The 24,165-nt window shown below is 43.6% G+C and overlaps 1 protein-coding gene across 2 annotated transcripts in view; it reads left to right on the top strand.

The window, feature by feature from the left end:
* Window positions 1-24,165, top strand: part of SEMA3E (semaphorin 3E) — a 217,190-nt gene that overhangs the window by 158,643 nt on the left and 34,382 nt on the right. For both annotated transcript variants that reach the window (XM_082255417.1, XM_082255418.1), the window contains exons 7-9: window positions 403-545; window positions 18,782-18,896; window positions 20,449-20,518. In XM_082255417.1, coding sequence (XP_082111543.1) covers window positions 403-545; window positions 18,782-18,896; window positions 20,449-20,518 — 328 coding nt within the window. The remainder of the gene's footprint in view (window positions 1-402; window positions 546-18,781; window positions 18,897-20,448; window positions 20,519-24,165) is intronic.

The following is a 24,165-nucleotide window of genomic DNA, read 5'->3' on the forward strand; positions in this document are numbered from 1 at the left end:
GGTGAGGGACTCCTGTGGTTTGCATTGAGGGAGATGCTTTCTTCACTGTTGTTTGGTTAATATGTCCAACTGGGGTTGCATGTTCATGCTGGTCTACGCTTGCCATTGCATCTTTGATTACCGGCTGAGATCTGTGAACTATTATGTGACCTATTTTGCTATTTCTCTACCTGTGACATGTATGTATGTGTGTGCGATTTCTCAATAAACTTTTCTCTTGATTTAAAAAAAAAAAAAGAAATATCAAACTGAGGAAAATTGAGGAGGGAAAATAAAGATAAATACATCCAAACAAATTAGGAATCCAGAAAATAGTACCTTATCTTAATGTATCTTATAGGTAGAAATATTCTGTATTTCAGAAACATTATAATAATCTATTTCCTTTTGCCTTTTTTTTAGAACCAAAGTTTGTAGGCTCTTATATGATTCCAGACAATGAGGACAAAGAGGACAATAAAATATACTTCTTTTACACTGAAAAGGCAATGGAAGGAGACAATGGAGCCCAAGCTATATATTCTAGGGTGGGAAGAATTTGTGCTGTAAGTGCATTTTGTATACACATCTAACATGCAATATTTCAACTATGTATGAGAACTGAGTACAGGTTTTTATGAGTTATTTTTCAGAATCATTTATTAAAGAGTTATTACTTAGTGATCTAGTCATCCTTCTGGCTAATGTCTGCTTAGCTGAATTATTATTTAATGTGCTTTGAGTTTTTTAGAACTGGTCCCAGAATGTTTAGTACATCATATGTTAGGAATGCATTTTATCCAATTACAGTGATTGTACACCCATTTTTTTTTTAATAACAGACATGTTAACCTGCTCTGTGCAGCCCCAATCCTCCTCTTTTCAGGTCCTCTGCTGGTGCTCCTGGCTCCTACTCTTCTTAGTGTGCAATCATAGTAAGCTACATCCTATTGTGACACACCTGCAGGCTCAATCCCAAGTCATGCTGCCTGCTTCTATAGACACAAGCAGCAGGGATCAGCCCCGTTGTATGCTACCTTATCATAGGTTTTGATTGACAATCTGCCCTGTAAGGACAGTGGAGAGAACAACTGTTTTTGAGCATATCGCTGGATTAAGAAGGGGCTCAGGTAAGTATAAATGGGGGGGAGGGATACATGCATGTATAGAAATGCATTAAGGTAAAAAAAAAGCCTTCTACCTTTACAACCACTTAAAAACATATCAGAAACTGTACACAATAGAACTGTAAAAAGGGAAGACTTTTTTTAAATAATTGCCCCATAAATATGTACGTTATATCCTGAAATACCTGTATTTTAGCCATGCTCTTTCTTTTAATAACTGCATATGTTAAAGCTACATTGTTTTAAATATTTCATAATTTATATAAAGTCAAATTCTGCACTGATATTTTGATCCTGGTTGTCTGTTGCAAACCATACCTTGTATAGGAGAAAATATTATAAAAAACAGTATCTTTTTCATAAGATTTTTAAACTTTGCAATTTTTGTACCCCTTTACATTTTTCTATCAGCTTCAGCCTATGTGACTTCTATTTATGTTAATCACTTGCCGACTCACCACACAACATATACTGCGGTGGGGTGGCACTTGCAGGCACAATCACGTACATGTACGTCATGTGTCTGCACCAAGTTTAGGAGTAACCACTGTGTCCGGCGGACACAGGGGATTGTGGATCCCATTACTCTGGGCCCAGTGCTCATATGATTACAATGTCTACAAAGTTGTTGAATGCATTCATTCATAAAAGCTGTGCTGCCAATGCTATGATTGGCCCAGAGATATCAAGTGGTACCTGGGCCAATCACAGAAATCTGTACCATGTTATTAGCTGTAGTCAATCACAGATCACTAGTGATCACAGCTGTCATGAACAGTTAACCCATTCATAACAGTTGAGCACTTCACTATTACAATGAATGAACTTCATTATAACAACAAACAAAATGCAAAAAAATTAAATAAAGAACCCTTTCCCAACCCCTCCCCCACAAAGTAGTGCAATATTGCTATGTTGCTATGGTGACCCTGAACTCCTCTTATGAAAGTATTTGAAAAAATAGTAAAAAGAAAATTAAACATTTAAAAAGTTTAAATATGTAATAAACAGTATTTATATATATATATATATATATATATATATATATATATATATATATATATATATATAAAGCTCATTGTTGATCAAATATCAACAAAGGAAAGCTCTGTTTGTTTTTTGAAAAATTATATAAATTTTGTTTGCATACAGTGTTGCATGATGACGCAATTGCCACTTAAAGTAGCACAGTGCTGATTGTCTAAAAATGGCCTATTCATGAAATGTTTAAAACTTTCTAAAGCTCATTTGGTTAACTGGGAAGAGATCAGTAACATGCTTGGATATATAAACAGCATCTTAGAGAGTCAGAGTGTCTCAGATGTAAAGATTGGCAGAGGTCAAATTTCAGAATAAAGTTCCTCAACGTATAATTGCAAAGACTTTACAAATATCACCATCTGTAGTAAACAATATCATCCAAAAATTCCTGAGAATCTGGAGAAATCTCTGTGCACAGGGGACAAGGCTGTAATGCAATACTGAATGCCCTTGATCTTTGGGCCCTCAGAAAGCGTTGCATTAACCACTTCCAGACCAGAGGATTTTGCTGCTCAATGACCAGCCCACTTTTTTCAACTTGGCACTGTGTGACTTTAACTGACAATTGCGCCGTCATGCAATGCTGTACCCAAACGAAATGTACGTCCTTTTTTTCCCACAAACAGAGCTTTCTTTTGGTGGTATTTGATCACCTCTGCGCTGTTTATTTTTTGCAATATTAATAAAAAAATAGTGAAAATGTTGAGAAAAAATTTACATTTTCTACTTTGTCTTTTAAAAAATATCCAATATACTAAATTTTTGTCATAAATTTTGGCCAAAATGTATTTAGCTACATGTCTTTGACAAAAAAATCTCAATAAACATATTTTTATTGGTTTGCGCAAAAGGTATAGCGTCTACAAACTATGGTGTATATACTGGAATTTACCGTATGCAGCTTTTACTTTCTTTCTGCCTATATCATTTCATGAAGTGCTAAAATGGCAGGGCAGTACAACCCCCCCCCCCCCCAAATTACAACTTTTTGGAAAGTAGACATCCTAAGAAATGTCCTGAGATGCATGTTGAGCTCATTGAATATTACATTTTTTGTCACAGGTGTTTGAAAAATTATTTTTTTTACACAAAGTTGTCATTGAAATGATATATTGCTCACGCATGCCATGGGTATATGGGTAATTACACCCCAAAATATATTCTACTGCTTCTCCTGAGTACAGGGATACCACATGTGGGAGACTTTTTGGGAGCCTAGCTGTGTACGGGACCCCGAAATCCAATCACCACCTTCAGAATTTCAGAGGGTGTAAATTTCTCATTGCACTTTCTCACTACCTATCACAGTTTAGGAGGGCCTGAAATGTCAAGATACCCCAAACCCCCCTCCCCCCCAAATGACCCAATTTTGGAAAGTAGATACCCCAAGCTGTTTGTTGAGAGGCATGGTGAGTCCATGGAATATATTATATTTTGCCACAAGTTTCGGGAAAATTATTTTTTTTTTTAACACAAAGTTGTCACTAAAAGATAAATTGCTCACACATACCATGGGTATATGTGGAATGACACCCCAAAACACATTCTGTTGCTTCTCCTGAGTACAGGGATACCATATGTGTGAGACTTTTTGGGAAGTAGACATCCTAAGAAATGTCCTGAGAGGCATGTTGAGATCATTGAATATTACATTCTTTTGTCACAGGTGTTTGAAAAATGACTAGTGTTGAGCGAACACGGACTGTATTATTCGTGTTCGTACCGAATAATTGGATTTTTTGTACCCGAACACGGACAAGGACACTTTACTGTATGTTCGGGTAAAAATCCGTGTTCGGTCGTTTTATTTCCGGGTTTTGCATGCTTTGGCGCTCTTTTCATGGCGGGCTTTCAACAGCCAATCAACAATCGTTTAACTGGTGTGCCTTAAGCCATCTCAGCCATGCCTGCAAATGTCTCAGTAGCTGTGATTGGCCGTCTGAAGCATGTGACCAAGTCTTTATAAGTTCCAGGCAGCCGCAGCGTCTTCATTCTGCTGCTTAGATCAGGGACAGAGCACACATCAACGTGCTGGCTGCTGATTAGGGAAAGACAGGCAGGAAAAAACCATTTGTGTCCGGAAAGAATTGAGGGACAGGTCGGAGTGTTTAGGCAGGGCGAGTTGTAGGCATTTTAGGGATAGAGTCTGCTGAATTATAGGGTCAGTGTCTTCTACAAACTACAATCGATATTGCTGTGTGGGGGGTGGGGTCTGCACTCAATCCTGATCTACGATATCTTCTCAATCCTGTTAGGGAGAGGCTGCTGCTGAATTTTAGGGTCAGAGTGTTCTACAAACTACAATCGATATTGCTGTGTGGGGTCTGCACTTAGTCCCGATCTACGATCTCTTCTCAATCCTGTTAGGGAGAGGCTGCTGCTGAATTTTAGGGAAACTGTGTTCTACAAACTACAATCGATATTGCTGTGTGGTGTGGGATAGGAGATAGGCAGGTGTCAGTGATCCACATCCATTTTTCTGTGTGTGAGCTGCAGTGAACACAATCTTTTTGGGCTGCAGTGAACACAATCTTTTTGGGGTGCAGTGAACAACGTCCTTTTTGGGGTGCAGTGAACAAAATCTTTTTGGGGTGCAGTGAACAAAATCATTTTTGGGGTGCAGTGAACAACATCCTTTTTGGGGTGCAGTGAACACAATCTTTTTGGGGTGCAGTGAACAAAATCCTTTGTGGGGTGCAGTGAACACAATCTTTGTGGGGTGCAGTGAACACAATCTTTTTTGGTTACAGTGAACAACATCCTTTTTGGGGTGCAGTGAACACAATCTTTGTGGGGTGCAGTGAACACAATCTTTTTGGGGTGCAGTGAACAAAATCCTTTTTGGGGTGCAGTGAACACAATCTTTGTGGGGTGCAGTGAACACAATCTTTTTGGGGTGGAGTGAACAAAATCCTTTTTGGGGTGCAGTGAACAACATCCTTTTTGGGGTGCAGTGAACAAAATCCTTTTTGGGGTGCAGTGAACACAATCTTTTCGGGGTGCAGTGAACAAAATCCTTTGTGGGGTGCAGTGAACACAATCGTTGTGGGGTGCAGTGAACACAATCTTTTTGGGGTGCAGTGAACAAAATCCTTTTTGGGGTGCAGTGAACAACATCCTTTTTGGGGTGCAGTGAACAAAATCCTTTTTGGGGTGCAGTGAACACAATCTTTTTGGGGTGCAGTGAACAAAATCCTTTGTGGGGTGCAGTGAACACAATCTTTGTGGGGTACAGTGAACAGAATCTTTGTGGGGTGCAGTGAACACAATCTTTGGGGGGTACAGTGAACACAATCTTTTTGGGGTGCAGTTAACAAAATCCTTTTTGGGGTGCAGTGAACACAATCTTTGTGGGGTGCAGTGAACACAATCTTTTTGGGGTGGAGTGAACAAAATCCTTTTTGGGGTGCAGTGAACAACATCCTTTTTGGGGTGCAGTGAACAAAATCCTTTTTGGGGTGCAGTGAACACAATCTTTTTGGGGTGCAGTGAACAAAATCCTTTGTGGGGTGCAGTGAACACTATCTTTGTGGGGTACAGTGAACAGAATCTTTGTGGGGTGCAGTGAACACAATCTTTGGGGGGTACAGTGAACACAATCTTTTTGGGGTGCAGTGAACAAAATCCTTTGTGGGGTGCAGTGAACACAATCTTTGGGGGGTACAGTGAACACAATCTTTTTGGGGTACAGTGAACAAAATCCTTTGTGGGGTGCAGTGAACACAATCTTTGTGGGGTGCAGTGAACACAATCTTTTTGGGGTGCAGTGAACAAAATCCTTTTTGGGGTGCAGTGAACAACATCCTTTTTGGGGTGCAGTGAACACAATCGTTTTGGGGTGCAGTGAACAAAATCCTTTGTGGGGTGCAGTGAACACAATCTTTGTGGGGTACAGTGAACAGAATCTTTGTGGGGTGCAGTGAACACAATCTTTGGGGGTACAGTGAACACAATCTTTTTGGGGTGCAGTGAACAAAATCCTTTGTGGGGTGCAGTGAACACAATCTTTGGGGGGTACAGTGAACACAATCTTTTTGGGGTGCAGTGAACAAAATCCTTTGTGGGGTGCAGTGAACACAATCTTTGTGGGTGCAGTGAACACAATCTTTTTGGGGTGCAGTGAACAAAATCCTTTTTGGGGTGCAGTGAACAACATCCTTTTTGGAGTGCAGTGAACACAATCTTTTTGGGGTGCAGTGAACAAAATCCTTTGTGGGGTGCAGTGAACACAATCTTTGTGGGGTACAGGGAACAGAATCTTTGTGGGGTGCAGTGAACACAATCTTTGGGGGGTACAGTGAACACAATCTTTTTGGGGTGCAGTGAACAAAATCCTTTTAGGGTGCAGTGAACACAATCTTTGTGGGGTGCAGTGAACAAAATCCTTTTTGAGGTGCAGTGAACACAATCTTTGTGGGGTGCAGTGAACACAATCTTTGTGGGGTACAGTGAACACAATCTCATACTTCTGAAGATTTGAGGGTGCTGCCTGTTCCATACTCCTCCTCCTACTGCTCAACCATCCTTTTAGGGGTACAAACAATAGTAATTGGGGCCTAGTGTGGTGGTGTACGTGTGAGATACATACACTTTCTTTTTGATCATATTTTCTATTCCGCTATTCAATTAAAACCTTTGGGGATCAATTAAATTGCGTGATAGTCTGTGTCGGTACGTGTGAGATCCACCTTTCCAAGTTTTTGGGGTTCATCTCATACTTCTGAAGATTTGAGGGTGCTGCCTGTTCCATACTCCTCCTCCTACTGCTCAACCATCCTTTTAGGGGTACAAACAATAGTAATTGGGGCCTAGTGTGGTGGTGTACGTGTGAGATACATACACTTTCTTTTTGATCATATTTTCTATTCCGCTATTCAATTAAATCCTTTGGGGATCAATTAAATTGCGTGATAGTCTGTGTCGGTAAGTGTGAGATCCACCTTTCCAAGTTTTTGGGGTTCATCTCATACTTCTGAAGATTTGAGGGTGCTGCCTGTTCCATACTCCTCCTCCTACTCCTCCACCATCCTTTTAGGGGTACAAACAATAGTAATTGGGGCCTAGTGTGGTGGTGTACGTGTGAGATACATACACTTTCTTTTTGATCATATTTTCTATTCCGCTATTCAATTAAAACCTTTGGGGATCAATTCAATTGCGTGATAGTCTGTGTCGGTACGTGTGAGATCCACCTTTCCAAGTTTTTGGGGTTCATCTCATACTTCTGAAGATTTGAGGGTGCTGCCTGTTCCATACTCCTCCTCCTACTCCTCAACCATCCTTTTAGGGGTACAAACAATAGTAATTGGGGCCTAGTGTGGTGGTGTACGTGTGAGATACATACACTTTCTTTTTGATCATATTTTCTATTCCGCTATTCAATTAAAACCTTTGGGGATCAATTAAATTGCGTGATAGTCTGTGTCGGTACGTGTGAGATCCACCTTTCCAAGTTTTTGAGGTTCATCTCATACTTCTGAAGATTTGAGGGTGCTGCCTGTTCCATACTCCTCCTCCTACTCCTCAACCATCCTTTTAGGGGTACAAACAATAGTAATTGGGGCCTAGTGTGGTGGTGTACGTGTGAGATACATACACTTTCTTTTTGATCATATTTTCTATTCCGCTATTCAATTAAAACCTTTGGGGATCAATTAAATTGCGTGATAGTCTGTGTCGGTACGTGTGAGATCCACCTTTCCAAGTTTTTGGGGTTCATCTCATACTTCTGAAGATTTGAGAGTGCTGCCTGTTCCATACTCCTCCTCCTACTCCTCAACCATCCTTTTAGGGGTACAAACAATAGTAATTGGGGCCTAGTGTGGTGGTGTACGTGTGAGATACATACACTTTCTTTTTGATCATATTTTCTATTCCGCTATTCAATTAAAACCTTTGGGGATCAATTAAATTGCGTGATAGTCTGTGTCGGTACGTGTGAGATCCACCTTTCCAAGTTTTTGGGGTTCATCTCATACTTCTGAAGATTTGAGGGTGCTGCCTGTTCCATACTCCTCCTCCTACTGCTCAACCATCCTTTTAGGGGTACAAACAATAGTAATTGGGGCCTAGTGTGGTTTTGTACGTGCGAGATACATACACTTTTTTGGATCATATTTCCTATTCCGTTATTCAATAAAAACCTTTCTAGGGCAAGATCTTAAATTACATAAATATGAGGAGACCGTCAAATAAGGGCCGTGGCCTGGGTCGTGGTGCTGCTGGTAGAGCTCCTGTTGCAAGGAGAGGACGTGGTCGATCTGTGCCAGCTACACGCACAAGTGAAACACCTTCCTCAAGTGTGAGTAGGCGACAGAACCTGCATCAGTATTTGGTAGGGCATCATACGCCCCTAGAAGTGATGAGGCCAGAACAAGTGGAGGCGATAGTAGATTGGTTTGCTGCTGACAGTGCCTCCAGTTCCTTCACATTGTCTCCCACCCAGTCTACTGCAGAAAGGTCACAGTTGGCACCTGCAGCCGATGTCCAACCGTCTTTCACCTCACCCCCTTGCAAATCAGGCAAGCAGTCTGAGCCCCAAGCCATACAGCAGTCTCTTCTTCTTTTTGATGACTCTGTCAGCAGGGTTTCCCAGGGCCATCCACCTAGCCCTGCCCCAGAAGTGGAAGAGATTGAGTGCAGCGATGCCCAACCACTTATTTCTCAAGATGAGTACATGCAAGGATCATCGCAGCACGTCTCCGATGATGACGAAACGCAGGTGCCAACTGCTGCGGCGTTCAGCATTGTGGAGACTGACAAGGAGGGCAGGGGTGAAGACTGGGTGGAAGATGATGTGGAGGACGATGAGGTCCTCGACCCCACATGGAATGAACGTCATGCAGGTGACCTGAGTAGTTTGGAGGAAGAGGCGGTGGTCGCACAGAGCCACCAGCACAGCAGAAGAGGGAGCAGGGTGCAGAAGCGGAGCGGCCGTGCCCTAGACACTACGCCCGATACTGCCCAACGCAGCAAGGGAACGAGCGCACCAAAGTCAGCTCAAATGAGTTCTCTAGCGTGGAAGTTCTTTAGAAAATGTGCTGATGACAGGACACGAGTGGTTTGCACCCTGTGCAATCAGAGCTTGAAGCGAGGCATAAACCTTCTCAACCTGAGCACAACCTGCATGATCAGGCATCTAAGTGCAAAGCACGAGCTGCAGTGGAGTACACACCTTCAAAACCAAGAAACGTCTCTGGCTCATCCTGCTTCCTCTTCTGCTGCAGTCTCGGCCACTCCAGCCACATCTGTAGTGATACCGGCACCTGCCACCCCGCAAACAGACGATCTGTCAGCAACACCACCACCTGGGTCACCAACAACCATCTCCACAATGTCCCGTGGAAGCGTTCAGCTTTCCATCTCCCAAACACTTGAGAGGAAGAGGAAGTACCCCCCTACCCACCCGTGATCCCTGGCCCTGAATGGCAGCATTTCAAAATTATTGGCCTTTGAAATGCTGTCATTCCGTCTGGTGGAGACGCACAGTTTTAAAAACCTTATGTCGGTGGCTGTCCCACAGTACGTCGTGCCCAGCCGCCACTACTTTTCCAGGCAAGCCATCCCTTCCCTGCACAACCAAGTGGGGGAAAAAATCAGGTGTGCACTGCGCAACGCCATCTGTGCCAAGGTCCACCTAACTACCAATACGTGGACCAGTAAGCACGGTCAGGGGCGTTATATCTCCCTAACGGCACACTGGGTAAATGCAGTGGCGGATGGGCCTGAGGCGGATAGCAATTTGGCGCATGTCCTTCCACCACCGAGGATTGCAGGGCGCTTCAGTTTGCCTCCTGTTCCTAACTCCTCCTACTCCGCTTCCTCATCCTCTACCGCCTCCTCATCCGGACAGCGTAACACCTTCACCACCAACTTCAGCACGGCCAGGGGTAAACGACAGCAGGCAGTTTTACAACTTGCCTGTTTGGGGGACAAACCACACACCGCGCAGGAGTTGTGGAGGAGCATGGAACAGCAGACAAATGAGTGGTTGCTGCCAGCGAGCCTCAAGCCCGGCCTGGTGGTGTGCGATAACGGGAGAAATCTCATAGCAGCTCTGGGCCTAGCCGGTTTGACGCACATCCCTTGCCTGGCGCATGTGCTGAATTTGGTGGTGCAGAGGTTCCTTAAAAACTACCCCGATATGTCAGAGCTGCTGCAGAAAGTGCGGGCCGTTTGTGCGCACTTTCGGCGTTCTCACCCTGCTGCTGCTCGCCTGGCAGCGCTGCAGCATAACTTCGGCCTTCCCGCTCACCGCCTCATATGTGACGTGCCCACAAGGTGGAACTCCACCTTGCACATTCTGGAAAGACTGTGCGAGCAGCAGCAGGCCATAGTGGAGTTTCAGCTGCAGCACGCACGCGTGAGTCGCTCTGCGGAACAGCACAACTTCACCACCAATAACTGGGCCTCCATGCGAGACCTGTGTGCCTTGTTGCGCTGTTTTGAGTACTCCACCAACATGGCCAGTGGCAATGACGCCGTTCTCAGCTTAACTATCCCACTTCTATGCCTCCTTGAAAAAACAATTCGGGCGATGATGGAAGAGGATGTGGCACAGGATGAGGAGGAGGAGGAGGATGAAGAGGTAACATTTCCAAGGCTTTCAGGGCAGTCATTCGCAAGGGGCTCCGAGGGTGGGTTCCTGCACACACAAATGCCAGGGACACAATTGTCCAGCAGGGGCACAGTTCTGGAGGATGAGGAGGATGAGGAGGAGCTGGAGGAGGAGATGGAACCATGTTCACAGCAGGGTGGCACCCAGGCCAGCTCATGGCCATCACTGGTGCGTGGCTGGGGGGATACAGAGGACACGGACGATACACCTCCCACAGAGGACAGCCTTTCGTTGCCTCTGGGCAGCCTGGCACACATGAGCGATTACATGCTGCAGTGTCTCCACAACGACCGCCGAGTTGCCCACATTCTAACTTGTGCTGATTACTGGGTGGCCACGCTGCTGGATCCCCGTTACAAGGACAACGTACCGTCCTTAATTCACTCACTGGAGCGCGATCGCAAGATGCGCGAGTACAAGCGCACGCTGGTAGACGCCATGCTGCTGGCATTCCCATCTGACAGCAGGGCCGCAGTGGAAGCACAAGGCAGAGGAGGAGGAGGAGGAGGTCGCAAACGCAACCAGGGCACCGCCAGCACCTCAGAAGGCAGGGTTAGCATGGCCGAAATGTGGAAAAGCTTTGTCAGCACGCCACAACAAACAGCAGCACAGGCAGCTCAGATGGAACGTCTTAGCAGGAGGCAGCATTTTACCAACATGGTGGAGCAGTATGTATGCACACGTAGTGAATGAGGGGTCTGCCCCCTTCAACTTCTGGGTCTCCAAATTGGGCACATGGCCTGAGCTTGCCCTTTACGCCTTGGAGGTGCTGGCGTGCCCTGCAGCCAGTGTATTATCTGAACGGGTATTTAGCACGGCTGGGGGCGTTATAACAGACAAGCGCAGCCGCCTGTCCAGAGACAATGTGGACAAGCTCACGTTCATTAAAATGAACCAGGCATGGATCCCACGGGACTTTTCCGTACCTTGTGCAGAATAGCAATGGATACCGACCTTACCCACCCATTGTTCCATTTTTGCTCTTTCTCACTCTTTTGGGGTGTACCCTCATTTAAAATTTGTGAAAAGAAGCAGTGTTGGCTACCTCGTCCTCCTCCTCAGGGCCAGATTAACGTAGGGGCTATTGGAGCTGCAGCTCCAGGCCCCTACCTTTTATATAGGCCCCGGGTTGGCCATATTCACTGTTACCGCTCTTCTGTCACTTGTAAACACAGAAGTCTGGCTTCTATGCTCGCTTCCCCAGGCAGCACCCTCAGAACCTCCCCACACAGCGCGAAGGCCAGACAAGGAGGGACATTTGCCGATGCATGGATGTGTTTATGGGCTTCAGAGACAGCATCCCATGTTGAATTAGGCATGCATGGCTGCACCCTTCCTCCTCTGGGTGCATGGCAAGGCATGGCCCTTAAGGCCCTTCAAAATCCTCAGCACCAAGCCCATGATGCTCTTAATCCGGCCCTGGTCCTCCTCCACCGCCGCTTCCACCTACACCACCCATAGGTGTGCGCAGCCTATTGCATTAAGGTGTGCACCCCAAAGTTGAAATACACATGCATGTGTTTGCCAGCAGGGAGAGTAATGTATCGGGGCCATGTACCTGTAGGCAAAGAGACAGAGCAGAGCAGGTCTGAGGGAGATCTTTCCCATCTCCTCACTGGCAATGCTATGTGCCCTAGGTGATTAGGGTGTGCCCAGGCACACCCGGCACACCCTGTGCACATGCCTATGTCACCGCCACATCCACCACCACCTCAACCTCCCTCCTACTCCATATGGGCCTCGTCCTTCAGAGATGAAGAAGAACATTGTTTTATTTTTCTGTTTTTTTTTGTTGTTTTAAGTTATTTCCCTATCCACATTTGTTTGCAGAGCACTTGCCATGCTCTTAATTACGTTTTGCTGCCATCTGCAGCACTCTAGCCCTTTCCTTTGGTGTTTTAGAGCCATTTTAGTGCCTTAAAGTTCGGGTCCCCATTGACTTCAATGGGGTTCGGTGTCCGGGAAAAGTTCGGTAAAAGTCCGGGACACGCGTGAGTCGCTCTGCGGAACAGCACAACTTCACCACCAATAACTGGGCCTCCATGCGAGACCTGTGTGCCTTGTTGCGCTGTTTTGAGTACTCCACCAACATGGCCAGTGGCAATGACGCCGTTCTCAGCTTAACTATCCCACTTCTATGCCTCCTTGAAAAAACAATTCGGGCGATGATGGAAGAGGATGTGGCACAGGATGAGGAGGAGGAGGAGGATGAAGAGGTAACATTTCCAAGGCTTTCAGGGCAGTCATTCGCAAGGGGCTCCGAGGGTGGGTTCCTGCACACACAAACGCCAGGGACACAATTGTCCAGCAGGGGCACAGTTCTGGAGGATGAGGAGGATGAGGAGGAGGAGGAGCTGGAGGAGGAGATGGAACCATGTTCACAGCAGGGTGGCACCCAGGCCAGCTCATGGCCATCACTGGTGCGTGGCTGGGGGGATACAGAGGACACGGACGATACACCTCCCACAGAGGACAGCCTTTCGTTGCCTCTGGGCAGCCTGGCACACATGAGCGATTACATGCTGCAGTGTCTCCACAACGACCGCCGAGTTGCCCACATTCTAACTTGTGCTGATTACTGGGTGGCCACGCTGCTGGATCCCCGTTACAAGGACAACGTACCGTCCTTAATTCACTCACTGGAGCGCGATCGCAAGATGCGCGAGTACAAGCGCACGCTGGTAGACGCCATGCTGCTGGCATTCCCATCTGACAGCAGGGCCGCAGTGGAAGCACAAGGCGGAGGAGGAGGAGGAGGAGGTCGCAAACGCAACCAGGGCACCGCCAGCACCTCAGAAGGCAGGGTTAGCATGGCCGAAATGTGGAAAAGCTTTGTCAGCACGCCACAACAAACAGCAGCACAGGCAGCTCAGATGGAACGTCTTAGCAGGAGGCAGCATTTTACCAACATGGTGGAGCAGTATGTATGCACACGTAGTGAATGAGGGGTCTGCCCCCTTCAACTTCTGGGTCTCCAAATTGGGCACATGGCCTGAGCTTGCCCTTTACGCCTTGGAGGTGCTGGCGTGCCCTGCAGCCAGTGTATTATCTGAACGGGTATTTAGCACGGCTGGGGGCGTTATAACAGACAAGCGCAGCCGCCTGTCCAGAGACAATGTGGACAAGCTCACGTTCATTAAAATGAACCAGGCATGGATCCCACGGGACTTTTCCGTACCTTGTGCAGAATAGCAATGGATACCGACCTTACCCACCCATTGTTCCATTTTTGCTCTTTCTCACTCTTTTGGGGTGTACCCTCATTTAAAATTTGTGAAAAGAAGCAGTGTTGGCTACCTCGTCCTCCTCCTCAGGGCCAGATTAACGTAGGGGCTATTGGAGCTGCAGCTCCAGGCCCCTACCTTTTATATAGGCCCCGGGTTGGCCATATTCACTGTTACCGCTCTTCTGTCACTTGTAAACACAGAAGTCTGGCTTCTATGCTCGCTTCCCCAGGCAGCACCCTCAGAACCTCCCCACACAGCGCGAAGGCCAGACAAGGAGGGACATTTGCCGATGCATGGATGTGTTTATGGGCTTCAGAGACAGCATCCCATGTTGAATTAGGCATGCATGGCTGCACCCTTCCTCCTCTGGGTGCATGGCAAGGCATGGCCCTTAAGGCCCTTCAAAATCCTCAGCACCAAGCCCATGATGCTCTTAATCCGGCCCTGGTCCTCCTCCACCGCCGCTTCCACCTACACCACCCATAGGTGTGCGCAGCCTATTGCATTAAGGTGTGCACCCCAAAGTTGAAATACACATGCATGTGTTTGCCAGCAGGGAGAGTAATGTATCGGGGCCATGTACCTGTAGGCAAAGAGACAGAGCAGAGCAGGTCTGAGGGAGATCTTTCCCATCTCCTCACTGGCAATGCTATGTGCCCTAGGTGATTAGGGTGTGCCCAGGCACACCCGGCACACCCTGTGCGCATGCCTATGTCACCGCCACATCCACCACCACCTCAACCTCCCTCCTACTCCATATGGGCCTCGTCCTTCAGAGATGAAGAAGAACATTGTTTTATTTTTCTGTTTTTTTGTTGTTTTAAGTTATTTCCCTATCCACATTTGTTTGCAGAGCACTTGCCATGCTCTTAATTACGTTTTGCTGCCATTTGCAGCACTCTAGCCCTTTCCTTTGGTGTTTTAGAGCCATTTTAGTGCCTTAAAGTTCGGGTCCCCATTGACTTCAATGGGGTTCGGTGTCCGGGAAAAGTTCGGTAAAAGTCCGGGACACGGACCCGGACTTTTTTTTAAAGTTCGGCCGAACCCGTCGAACACGGACATCTAGGTGTCCGCTCAACCCTAAAAATGACTAAAAAAAATGTTTTTCTTTTTTTTACACAAAATTGTCATTGAAATTATATATTGCTCACGCATGCCATGGGTATATGTGTAATTACACCCCAAAATATATTCTGCTGCTTCTCCTGAGTACAGGGATACCACATGTGTGAGATCTGAAAAGATCTTCCGTGAAAAACAGCGGGAGGGGGAGTAAAATTGTCTGTTTCCACGTGAATTCCGGGTTGGGCATTGAATGGGGAAAGTACGGGTGCTGTAGAATCCGTGGGCTGCCAATTAGGATATGCCAGTGCTTCGGGGAGGGCACTATGGGCTCTACGGGCCTGTCTTCAAATTTGCGGTGGCTGCAGGCCACTACTCATGCTAGCCACCGCACCAGCTTCAACTGCACTTATGGGACTCACCACGTCACCAAGTGATACTGCAGTGCTGGTATGTCTAGGTCCAGGGTGTACTAGGTCGCTGGTGCTTGCCAGTTCACAAGAATGTGAGCGGCACTAGTACCGACACTCTGCTCCATATGAGCACCCTGCAATTCCTGCACCTCAGCAACTCCAGAATGGGGTTGGGTATGCCTGATATTAGCAGGGACCCATCCGTCGTCGGAGCTATCTGTCAGGGAGCTGCTGTTGTCTACAGGCTCGTATACTGACCCTGATTCTGCCAGTGAGGCTTCCCCATCGCTCTCATTTGACATGGTCAGTATGCTGTAGGCCTCATCACTAGTGTACCTCCGTTTGGACATTTTAGCAACTAAATTTACAGGTACAGTAGTGTGACTCACAGGTAAAAAAGCACCTGGTTGTCAGGGATCTTCCCACAAAAGAGCTGGATCTGCCGCCCACACTAATGCAGTGATGCCCACTGGCCTATTTAAAACCAGCTTGCTCCAGCCATTAGTTGCTGGATGATCTTCAGCTTCCTGTTTCCTGCTTCCTGTGTTCCTGTTTACTTGGATTACGTGTTACCGACCCGGCTTGTCTCACCTGTCTTGTCTCTACTCCTGGCTCCGTCCACCGGCTTGTTTACCTACTCTGCTCCAGTATGCTGTTCCCATGTATGACTCCTGGCTTGCTCCTTCAAGCTTCTCTACTGCATGATGAACTGTGTTTGACCCCTTGGCTTGACCTTGACCTCGCTCTTGTCGCACGCCTGGCTACCTCCTCCGGTCACCTCCAAGGGAACCTACATTTCAGCAGGCATTACGTGTCTACTACCACAGCAGTAACCTCTTCACCGGAGCTTGCCGCAGCCAGCGACACCTGTTCCTTTGGGCACAGCATTCCCTGTCTCCACCTCGAGGAGTGCCTTGCACTTAGCCCCAAGGGAAGCCCTCTAAGCACCTCGGCCTCTGATCAGGTACGTCATACTGACTCTGCTAACACAGCGGTTTTGTGTGTTGTGTTTTTTGGAAGTGACAGTGATCTATTGATTACTGCACTTGCCTGGGTGGGGTGGGGTAGGCTGGATGAAGGGGCTAAACGCAGGTGCTGGCAGGTGTCATGACCGATCCTGCTAACGCTGGGTTTTGGGAACTCTAAACTATTGGAGGTGCTTGTATAGTTCTAATCAGAACAAAGATACTGATCCGTTCAGATACTATACTAGCAATGGAGGTGTATGTGTGTGTGTATGTGGTAATCAAGGGGTTAACTAATATTTCTCACTATGCGGTGGGGATCTGCACTGTCCTAGACTGACGCTAATACTAACAAATGTCACCTGTGACACTAATAATAGTGATCAGAAAAAAAACTGTACACTATAAAAGTGACACTGTGACAGGTCAATGAATGGGGGGGATCAGGGGGTTAAATATTTATCTGGGGGTGGCGGGTATCCTAAGCCTAACTGAAGTCTAACTAAGCCTAACTGAAACGAACTCGCTAGCGCTAACTGAAGTCACAATCATACTAATACAGAAATACAGAAAATATATACTGTATATCACGTGCAATGTGACAGAGGGTGAAGGGGTTAACTGGGGTGATCAGGGGGTTACATCTTTATGGGGGGGTGGCGGGTATCCTAAGCCTAAAAGTAACGGTCACAAGCGCTAACTGAAGTCACAATCATACTAATAAAGAGATACAGAAAAGATATACTGTATATAGTGTGCAATGTGACAGGGGGTGAAGAGGTTAACTGGGGTGATCAGGGGGTGATCGGGGGTTAAATCTTTATGGGGGGGTGTCGGGGACCCTAAACCTACTTGGGACAGAAACTAACTCGCTAGCGCTAACTAAAGTCACAATCACACTAATACAGAAATACAGAAAACCACTATATTACCTGTATATAGTGTGCAATGTGACAGGGGAGAAGGGGTTAACTGGGGGTCAGCAGGGGGGGAACAGGGGGTTAAATCTTTATGGGGGGGTGGCGGGTATCCTAAGCCTAAAAGTAACGGCCGCTAGCGCTAAATGATGTCACAAGGCACACTAATACAGAAATATAGAAAACTGCTATATACTGTATACAGTGTGCAATGTGACAGGGGGTGTAGGGGTTAACTGGGGGGATGATCGTGGGTTAAACGTGCCTATCTAGATGTGTGGAAGCGTGATTCTTCCTCTTCTCTCGATGAATCCAAAAAGGATTTTGGGAGGAGAGAGAGGGTAATTTCTGTGCCTGTGTTTACATTACACAGGCACAGGTTGGTCTGTGAGTGGTCAGGGCCGATCAACAGGTCAAGGCCAAAAATCATTGGCCTGGACCTGATGACTGATCTGTTCTGAACCCAATCAGACCATCGGCGGGGCTGGGGGCGCGCGGGAGTGGGCCCCAGGGCCCCCGGGAACGAGCGCCGTACATGTACGGGGCTTTGCCTGTACGAGCCAGACTGCCGCAGTACATCTGCGGCAGCAGGTCATAAAGTGGTTAAAAGCAAGCATGATTCTGTGGTGAAAATCACTGCATGGGTTAAGGAATACTGCAAAAAATAGCTGTCTGTGAACACAGTTTGGTGTGTCATCCAGACATGTATCTTAAATCTCTAGGTTCATCAATCTGTGAAAATCTGTGAAAAAAAAATATTTTAAAAAAGAGAAAACAATTTACAAAAAATGAAAAAAAAATGGAATAAAAAATGATTTACATGTTTTGTTTTTTATTACATACTGCCACCGGTATCACCACTGGTGTCCCTGATTACCACTACATCAGTCATATAAAGATGCTGTACTGTACTAGTGACAGAATGTAAAAAAAAAAAAAAAGGCGAAATAAATGTATTAAAAGTCTTCATTTTTAGAATAATTGTGACAACAAAATTACTACAACTTCAAAAAGCTCACCATGCCTCTTACTAAATGCCTCAGACTGTCTACTTTCCAAAAAAGTTTTTTTTGGGGGAATTTATACTATGATAACATTTTATATATATATATATATATATATATATATATATATATATATATACCATAGTTTGTAGATGCTATAATGTTCACACAAACCATTTATAATCAACTTTTTGGGATTTTCTTTTAATAAAGACATGTAGCAGAATACATGTTGGCCTAAATTTATGATGAAAATTTGACTTTATTGGATATGTTTTATGACAGAAAGTTGAATATATCGATTTTCTTCAAAATTTTTTATTTTCAAAAAAAACAGCGGTGATCAAAAACCACCAAAAAAAAAAAAAGCTCTGTTTGTGTGAAAAAAGAATAATTAAAATTTCATTTGCATTTTTTTTTATTTTGTAGAATGACATTGGGGGCCAAAGAATGATGGTAAATAAGTGGACCACATTTCTAAAATCAAGACTGGTTTGCTCAGTGCCTGGACCACATGGGATTGACACATACTTTGATGAACTAGGTAATTTATTTACATGTTTGTAATGTATAACTGTAATATTTTATTTTTTTACATTATATCTTTGAATACATTATGCAGCATTACTACAAAGTCATATCCATGCTTGAAAATCTACTTCAAAAACAATTGGAGGAGCAATGTTTTACAAACAGGTGTCTAATAGCAGTTTTATGAGAGGACTAGAGTGCTGAAAAATACTTCTCAGAACACTTAACCATGGAATTAGACATTTATATTACAGATGCACATTTAGTGGAAATGTGTGATTTTCTGCAATTATCTTGTTCCAAGTATCTGTCCATTCGATGTTGGTTTTACGATCACAAATGTAAATGTTTTATTTACTGTTGAAATTAAATACGGTTGTTGAGATTCATAGTTGCATAGATTGCATTGGGGTAATCTAGGTGGTCACCTGGGGCCCCACATTCTAATGTACTTGCCACTGATGGTCTCCTAAAAATGTTAGTTCCCTGTTTTTGTCTGGCATCGGTACCTTTCAGTCGCAGACTAGGAACACAATGTGAATAAATGTCAGAAGAGTGGCAGAATTTCTTATCTCTAGACTTGCTTAATGTCAAAGCATTGAAGCTAGTGCATTAGCATGAAACGTATGGGGCTAGCATTCTCCAATGGGGAGTTTTTTTTTTTTTTTTTATCGTATTGTATTTTAAATAACTGGTGCAAGAGGAGAAAAAAAATGTAAGGCATTTTTTTTACTGACCCTGTTTTGCCTATAAGAGCTTTAAAAATGGTACTTAGAATGAAGACGCAGCACTTTCCACTAAGTCCAAAAGAACAATTATATAAACATCAATCGTTGTGAAATATTCTATATTATCTTAATAAAGAATAATGCCAGCTTATACAGGTAATATATATATATATATATATATATATATATATATATATATATATATATATTATATATATACATATAGCAAGAAAATGCAGCACATTACATCATAGGCAACATATGGGGTCCTAGATGCTTTCTTTCTGGCCCTGGCTTTTTAAATAATTACTGTCCTTTGCTATCCCTACCTACTAAGGAACCAAGGGTGGAAAAGTCCTACCAAGAAACATTTGGAATGAGAAAAACAGTGAATGATGATAATGTGTTGAAAGAAGGAGACATTCTGAACCATTCTGAGGCAGAATGAGGCACTGAATTCTGGCAGGTGTAGTTCAACATTATGATTTGCCTGGCCAAGTCTACCCACCTGTAACTCATGGTAGATAGACCTAAACAGATAAAATTGGGAGAGATTACTCATTTAGGATTAATAATGGCATAAATGCTGTAGGAATTGGGACTAAAGAGAGAATTGTGGATGAAGGACTGCATGCATCAAAAGAGTAATGAAAGGACCTCAATAATTAGAAATTTTTTTTAAGCATGGCACTGTATTGATGATATTAAGCCAATAAAATAAGCAGAACTGAATTGAGAATGATGTAATTATATAGAATACTGTAGGTCATAGAAAATGATGATCATTATTATTGTTTATACTTAAGATATCTATTTTTTTTTTTTTCGTGAATGCAGAGGATGTGTTCTTGTTGCACACAAGAGATGCTAAAAACCCTGAGATATTTGCTCTTTTTAGCACAACCAGGTAAGAATTATATTATAAAAATGCATAATACAGTTTAAAAAATGTAGGTAAATAGAGTTTATGACCTGTGCAAAGATGTGATTGCAGTGAAATTCCTGCTATATGTGTAATGTTATTTATTGTTTTATTGTCCATAAAAAAATATCTGAAAAGGCTTTTACATTTTTTTTTACATGTTTTATTTGTGTAAGCCACTGTAACATAGGTGTTTTTTACTCTAAACAGCTTTCTCTACCACTATTAGTATTTCATACTTGATATGTTTAGTCTGTTTGTGGCATGATACAATTAGTACAGCTGTTTGGTCACATCGGTTTTGATGTCAAGTAATTTACCCCACATTAAAGGCAAGTCTTTTTTCATTTTGGATAAAGTAAGGGGGGTTAAAACCCCTATCAGTTCGTTTTTTTCTTCACCATCTGTGTGCCATTGCAGAGATTGTACGCCACTTCCGTTCCAGTATCCAAAACAGGAAGTGAAAGAAAATATCTCTAAAGTGAAGGAATCCTGAGGTGTCTCTATTGGAAGATTTTCCATCTATTCCTGTTCTGATGTCAACCCAAAATCTTCCTAACATGGACACAAACAACAATAAAAACTGACAAGGGTTATAATCTCCACTCTATCCAAAAAATGCCTTTAGTGACACTTTAAAGTAAATGTAACACTCATGAAGACCTAATACAACATAAACAAGTTGTGGGTTACCTTAACTTAATCCATATGCACACCACCCTTCAGACATGGCACAGGACTGAACAAAGGATACAGAGCTGTGTTCTGAATAGACAAACTGTGTGCTGAGCTCCATCTCCCATTATCATTTTATCACATGTGTCAGAAAAAGTTCTCAGAAATGACTCAGGCTAATACCAGAGGAATGAAGCACCAGAAAGAAACAACACTTAGAGCTTTGGAAATATACAAATAAATACCACAGATATACAGTATGTGCTTAGTTCAAATTTCATGACTGAGGTTTACAACCACTTTAACCTCCCCTTTACTGAGAAGTATGTGAAATGCTGCTTTTGCTAAAGGTGTTTTCATCACATGAGTAATTCCAACAAGAAAATGTATTTATTCTATGGACTGCTAAATTCTACAAATACATGGTCTACTTTTACATTCAACATGAGACACGAATCAAGATGTATAAAACATTACCAAACTTGTAAATTGGCTTTGTGTCTAATCTAAATGCATCTAATTACTATCATTAGATTATGGGTGTCTATGGGTTTTTAAAGGATAAGTTCACTTAAAAAAAACTTTTTTGGAGCCTGTAAAACATTGCACCAGTGATCAGCAGATCGCTGATTCCATGCAGGTCTCCTTCAACCCTGTTAGTAAATCTGTGTGCTTGTATATCCCGCACGGGCAAGCAGATGCACTGACAGGAAGAATCAATTAACTACCATTGCACTCCACATCACTGTGGTGGCTCATTAGGGACTACAAGTCCAAAGCCCATTCCCAAAGGATGTCAGGACTTGTAGTTCGTTCATACACAGAGCTCTGTGCATGAGCAATGCAGCCGTGTAGAGGCGGAGCCCCGCACAGCCATGATGATTTCTAAGACTGACAGCTAGTACCTGAAACTTCTCTCCATACTACTGACATGAGGGGGGCAGTGGTTGAAGCCTTGGGTACATGTTACATGTTTGTTTCACCATAAAAAAGTGGGTGTAACATGTTGACAAAGGTAAACTTTAATATGTATAGGTGTCCAAGTAGTTTTTAGCATGGTTCTATAAAGCATGTCACTTATAGGTTGACGGAAGTACTTTTTAAGTAGCTAGACAGAATAGGATGATACTAATTGATTGGTGTGCACACAAGTCTTATAAGTGTGTCTTATTCTCTACTCCTGGGTTAGAAGTGAAGCATTATTTTATGCTATATTACCAATTCCATTAGGCCAATTCTTTATTACTTTACATCTACTGTGCATTATTATTTCTGCTTATTGTTCACTTGTACAACCCCAATTCCAAGTTGGGATGCTGTGTAAAATCTACTTAAAAACACAATACAACAATTTACAAACCTCATAAACCCATATTTTATTTACAATAAAAAATTGAAAACATATCAAATGTTCAAACTGAGAAAATGTGCCATTTTAAGAAAGAATTTAGGTAATTTTGAAATTTATGGTAGCAACACATCTCAAAAAAGTTAGGACAGGGTTATGTTTAAAACAGTATATAAATAAATCCGCGCTAAGGATGTCAGAGGATAAATTAAATGCGTGCACAAGTAAGCTGCAGCCTCACTTAAAATATAGCCAAAAAAGGCTATATAAATATGTATGTAAATATGAAGTGGTGGCGCTGCTTATAAAGTGCAAATAGGTATATATAAATATATAAAATGAAAAAAATAATAAAATGTAGAAACACAGATGTGATTGAGGAATAAAAATATAAATATAAATGGTGGATATGTAAATAATACCACAATATAGTGAAAATCCAACATAAAATGGTATTGGGAATGAGTTAATATGGAATATATGAAAAAATATAAAAAATATAATAATAAAATGAAGTAAAATATAAATAACCACCAGAGTGCGTAGTATAAAGTGCAAAGTACTACAATATATATATCTCTTAGTATATACCTAAAATAATAATATCAGCATGTGGCAATAAAATGGTAAGAAAATAACTTGAAATAATAATACATAGACAATGGTATAATATAAAAAAGTGTGCAAAAAGTGCAACAATAAAATTGGGTGTGCGGGAAACTTTTCCAAAAAAAAGTGAATAAAGTGCGGGAAACTATTTTTACAAAGTGCAGCAAGAAGTGATGTGATCTAAATTCATGTGATAAATAGTCCGTATAATAATAAAGGTGCAAACAATATTATGGGCAAGCTCAATGTGCAAAGAAATATGAACTCCAAGGTAGAAATAAGAAATGGTATTAGATCAGATCAGCTGTTAAGATAAGTCCATATATAGATGGTTGTGCCCCGAGGAGTGGTGAATGGATAAGTATCCAGCGGTGACCCCCAAGGTGGGTGACTGGCGAGTGGCGGGGAAACCTCTGGTAGAAAAACCTACTCACCAGATGTACCCACCCCACACAGGGGTATAGGGCAGGTACTGTAGAAATATCCTGTTGGTCCTGGCTCTGGGTAGTAGTTCCCTTCCTGGGGGAGATGTAGTATAGGGTCCGCAGGGATATCCTAAAGTGAGATCCTATCCGATAGTAGGATATCCAACGATCCGTGGGGTGAACTGATATGGCCACTCAAAGGTATGTGGATGGAGGGATCATATAAATGGAAAAGAACTCGATAGTGTAATACCGTTTTTAAGGTTTATTCCTTCCAGCAGTAACATAAAAATGGGTACTCACATAGATAAAATCAGTAAACAGCGAGGTAGTGGCGTCCCGGAACGCAATGCGTTCCAACTGGAGACCGGAACCGGAAGTGACGTGACGGCGCTGTACGCGTTTCGTCATGTGACGTCTTCTGCAGCCTGCAGAAGACGTCACATGACGAAACGCGTACAGCGCCGTCACGTCACTTCCGGTTCCGGTCTCCAGTTGGAACGCATTGCGTTCCGGGACGCCACTACCTCGCTGTTTACTGATTTTATCTATGTGAGTACCCATTTTTATGTTAC

The sequence above is a fragment of the Pelophylax lessonae genome (assembly GCF_965119305.1).
Source record: "Pelophylax lessonae genome assembly, chromosome: 4".
In the NCBI taxonomy this organism is placed as follows: domain Eukaryota; kingdom Metazoa; phylum Chordata; class Amphibia; order Anura; family Ranidae; genus Pelophylax; species Pelophylax lessonae.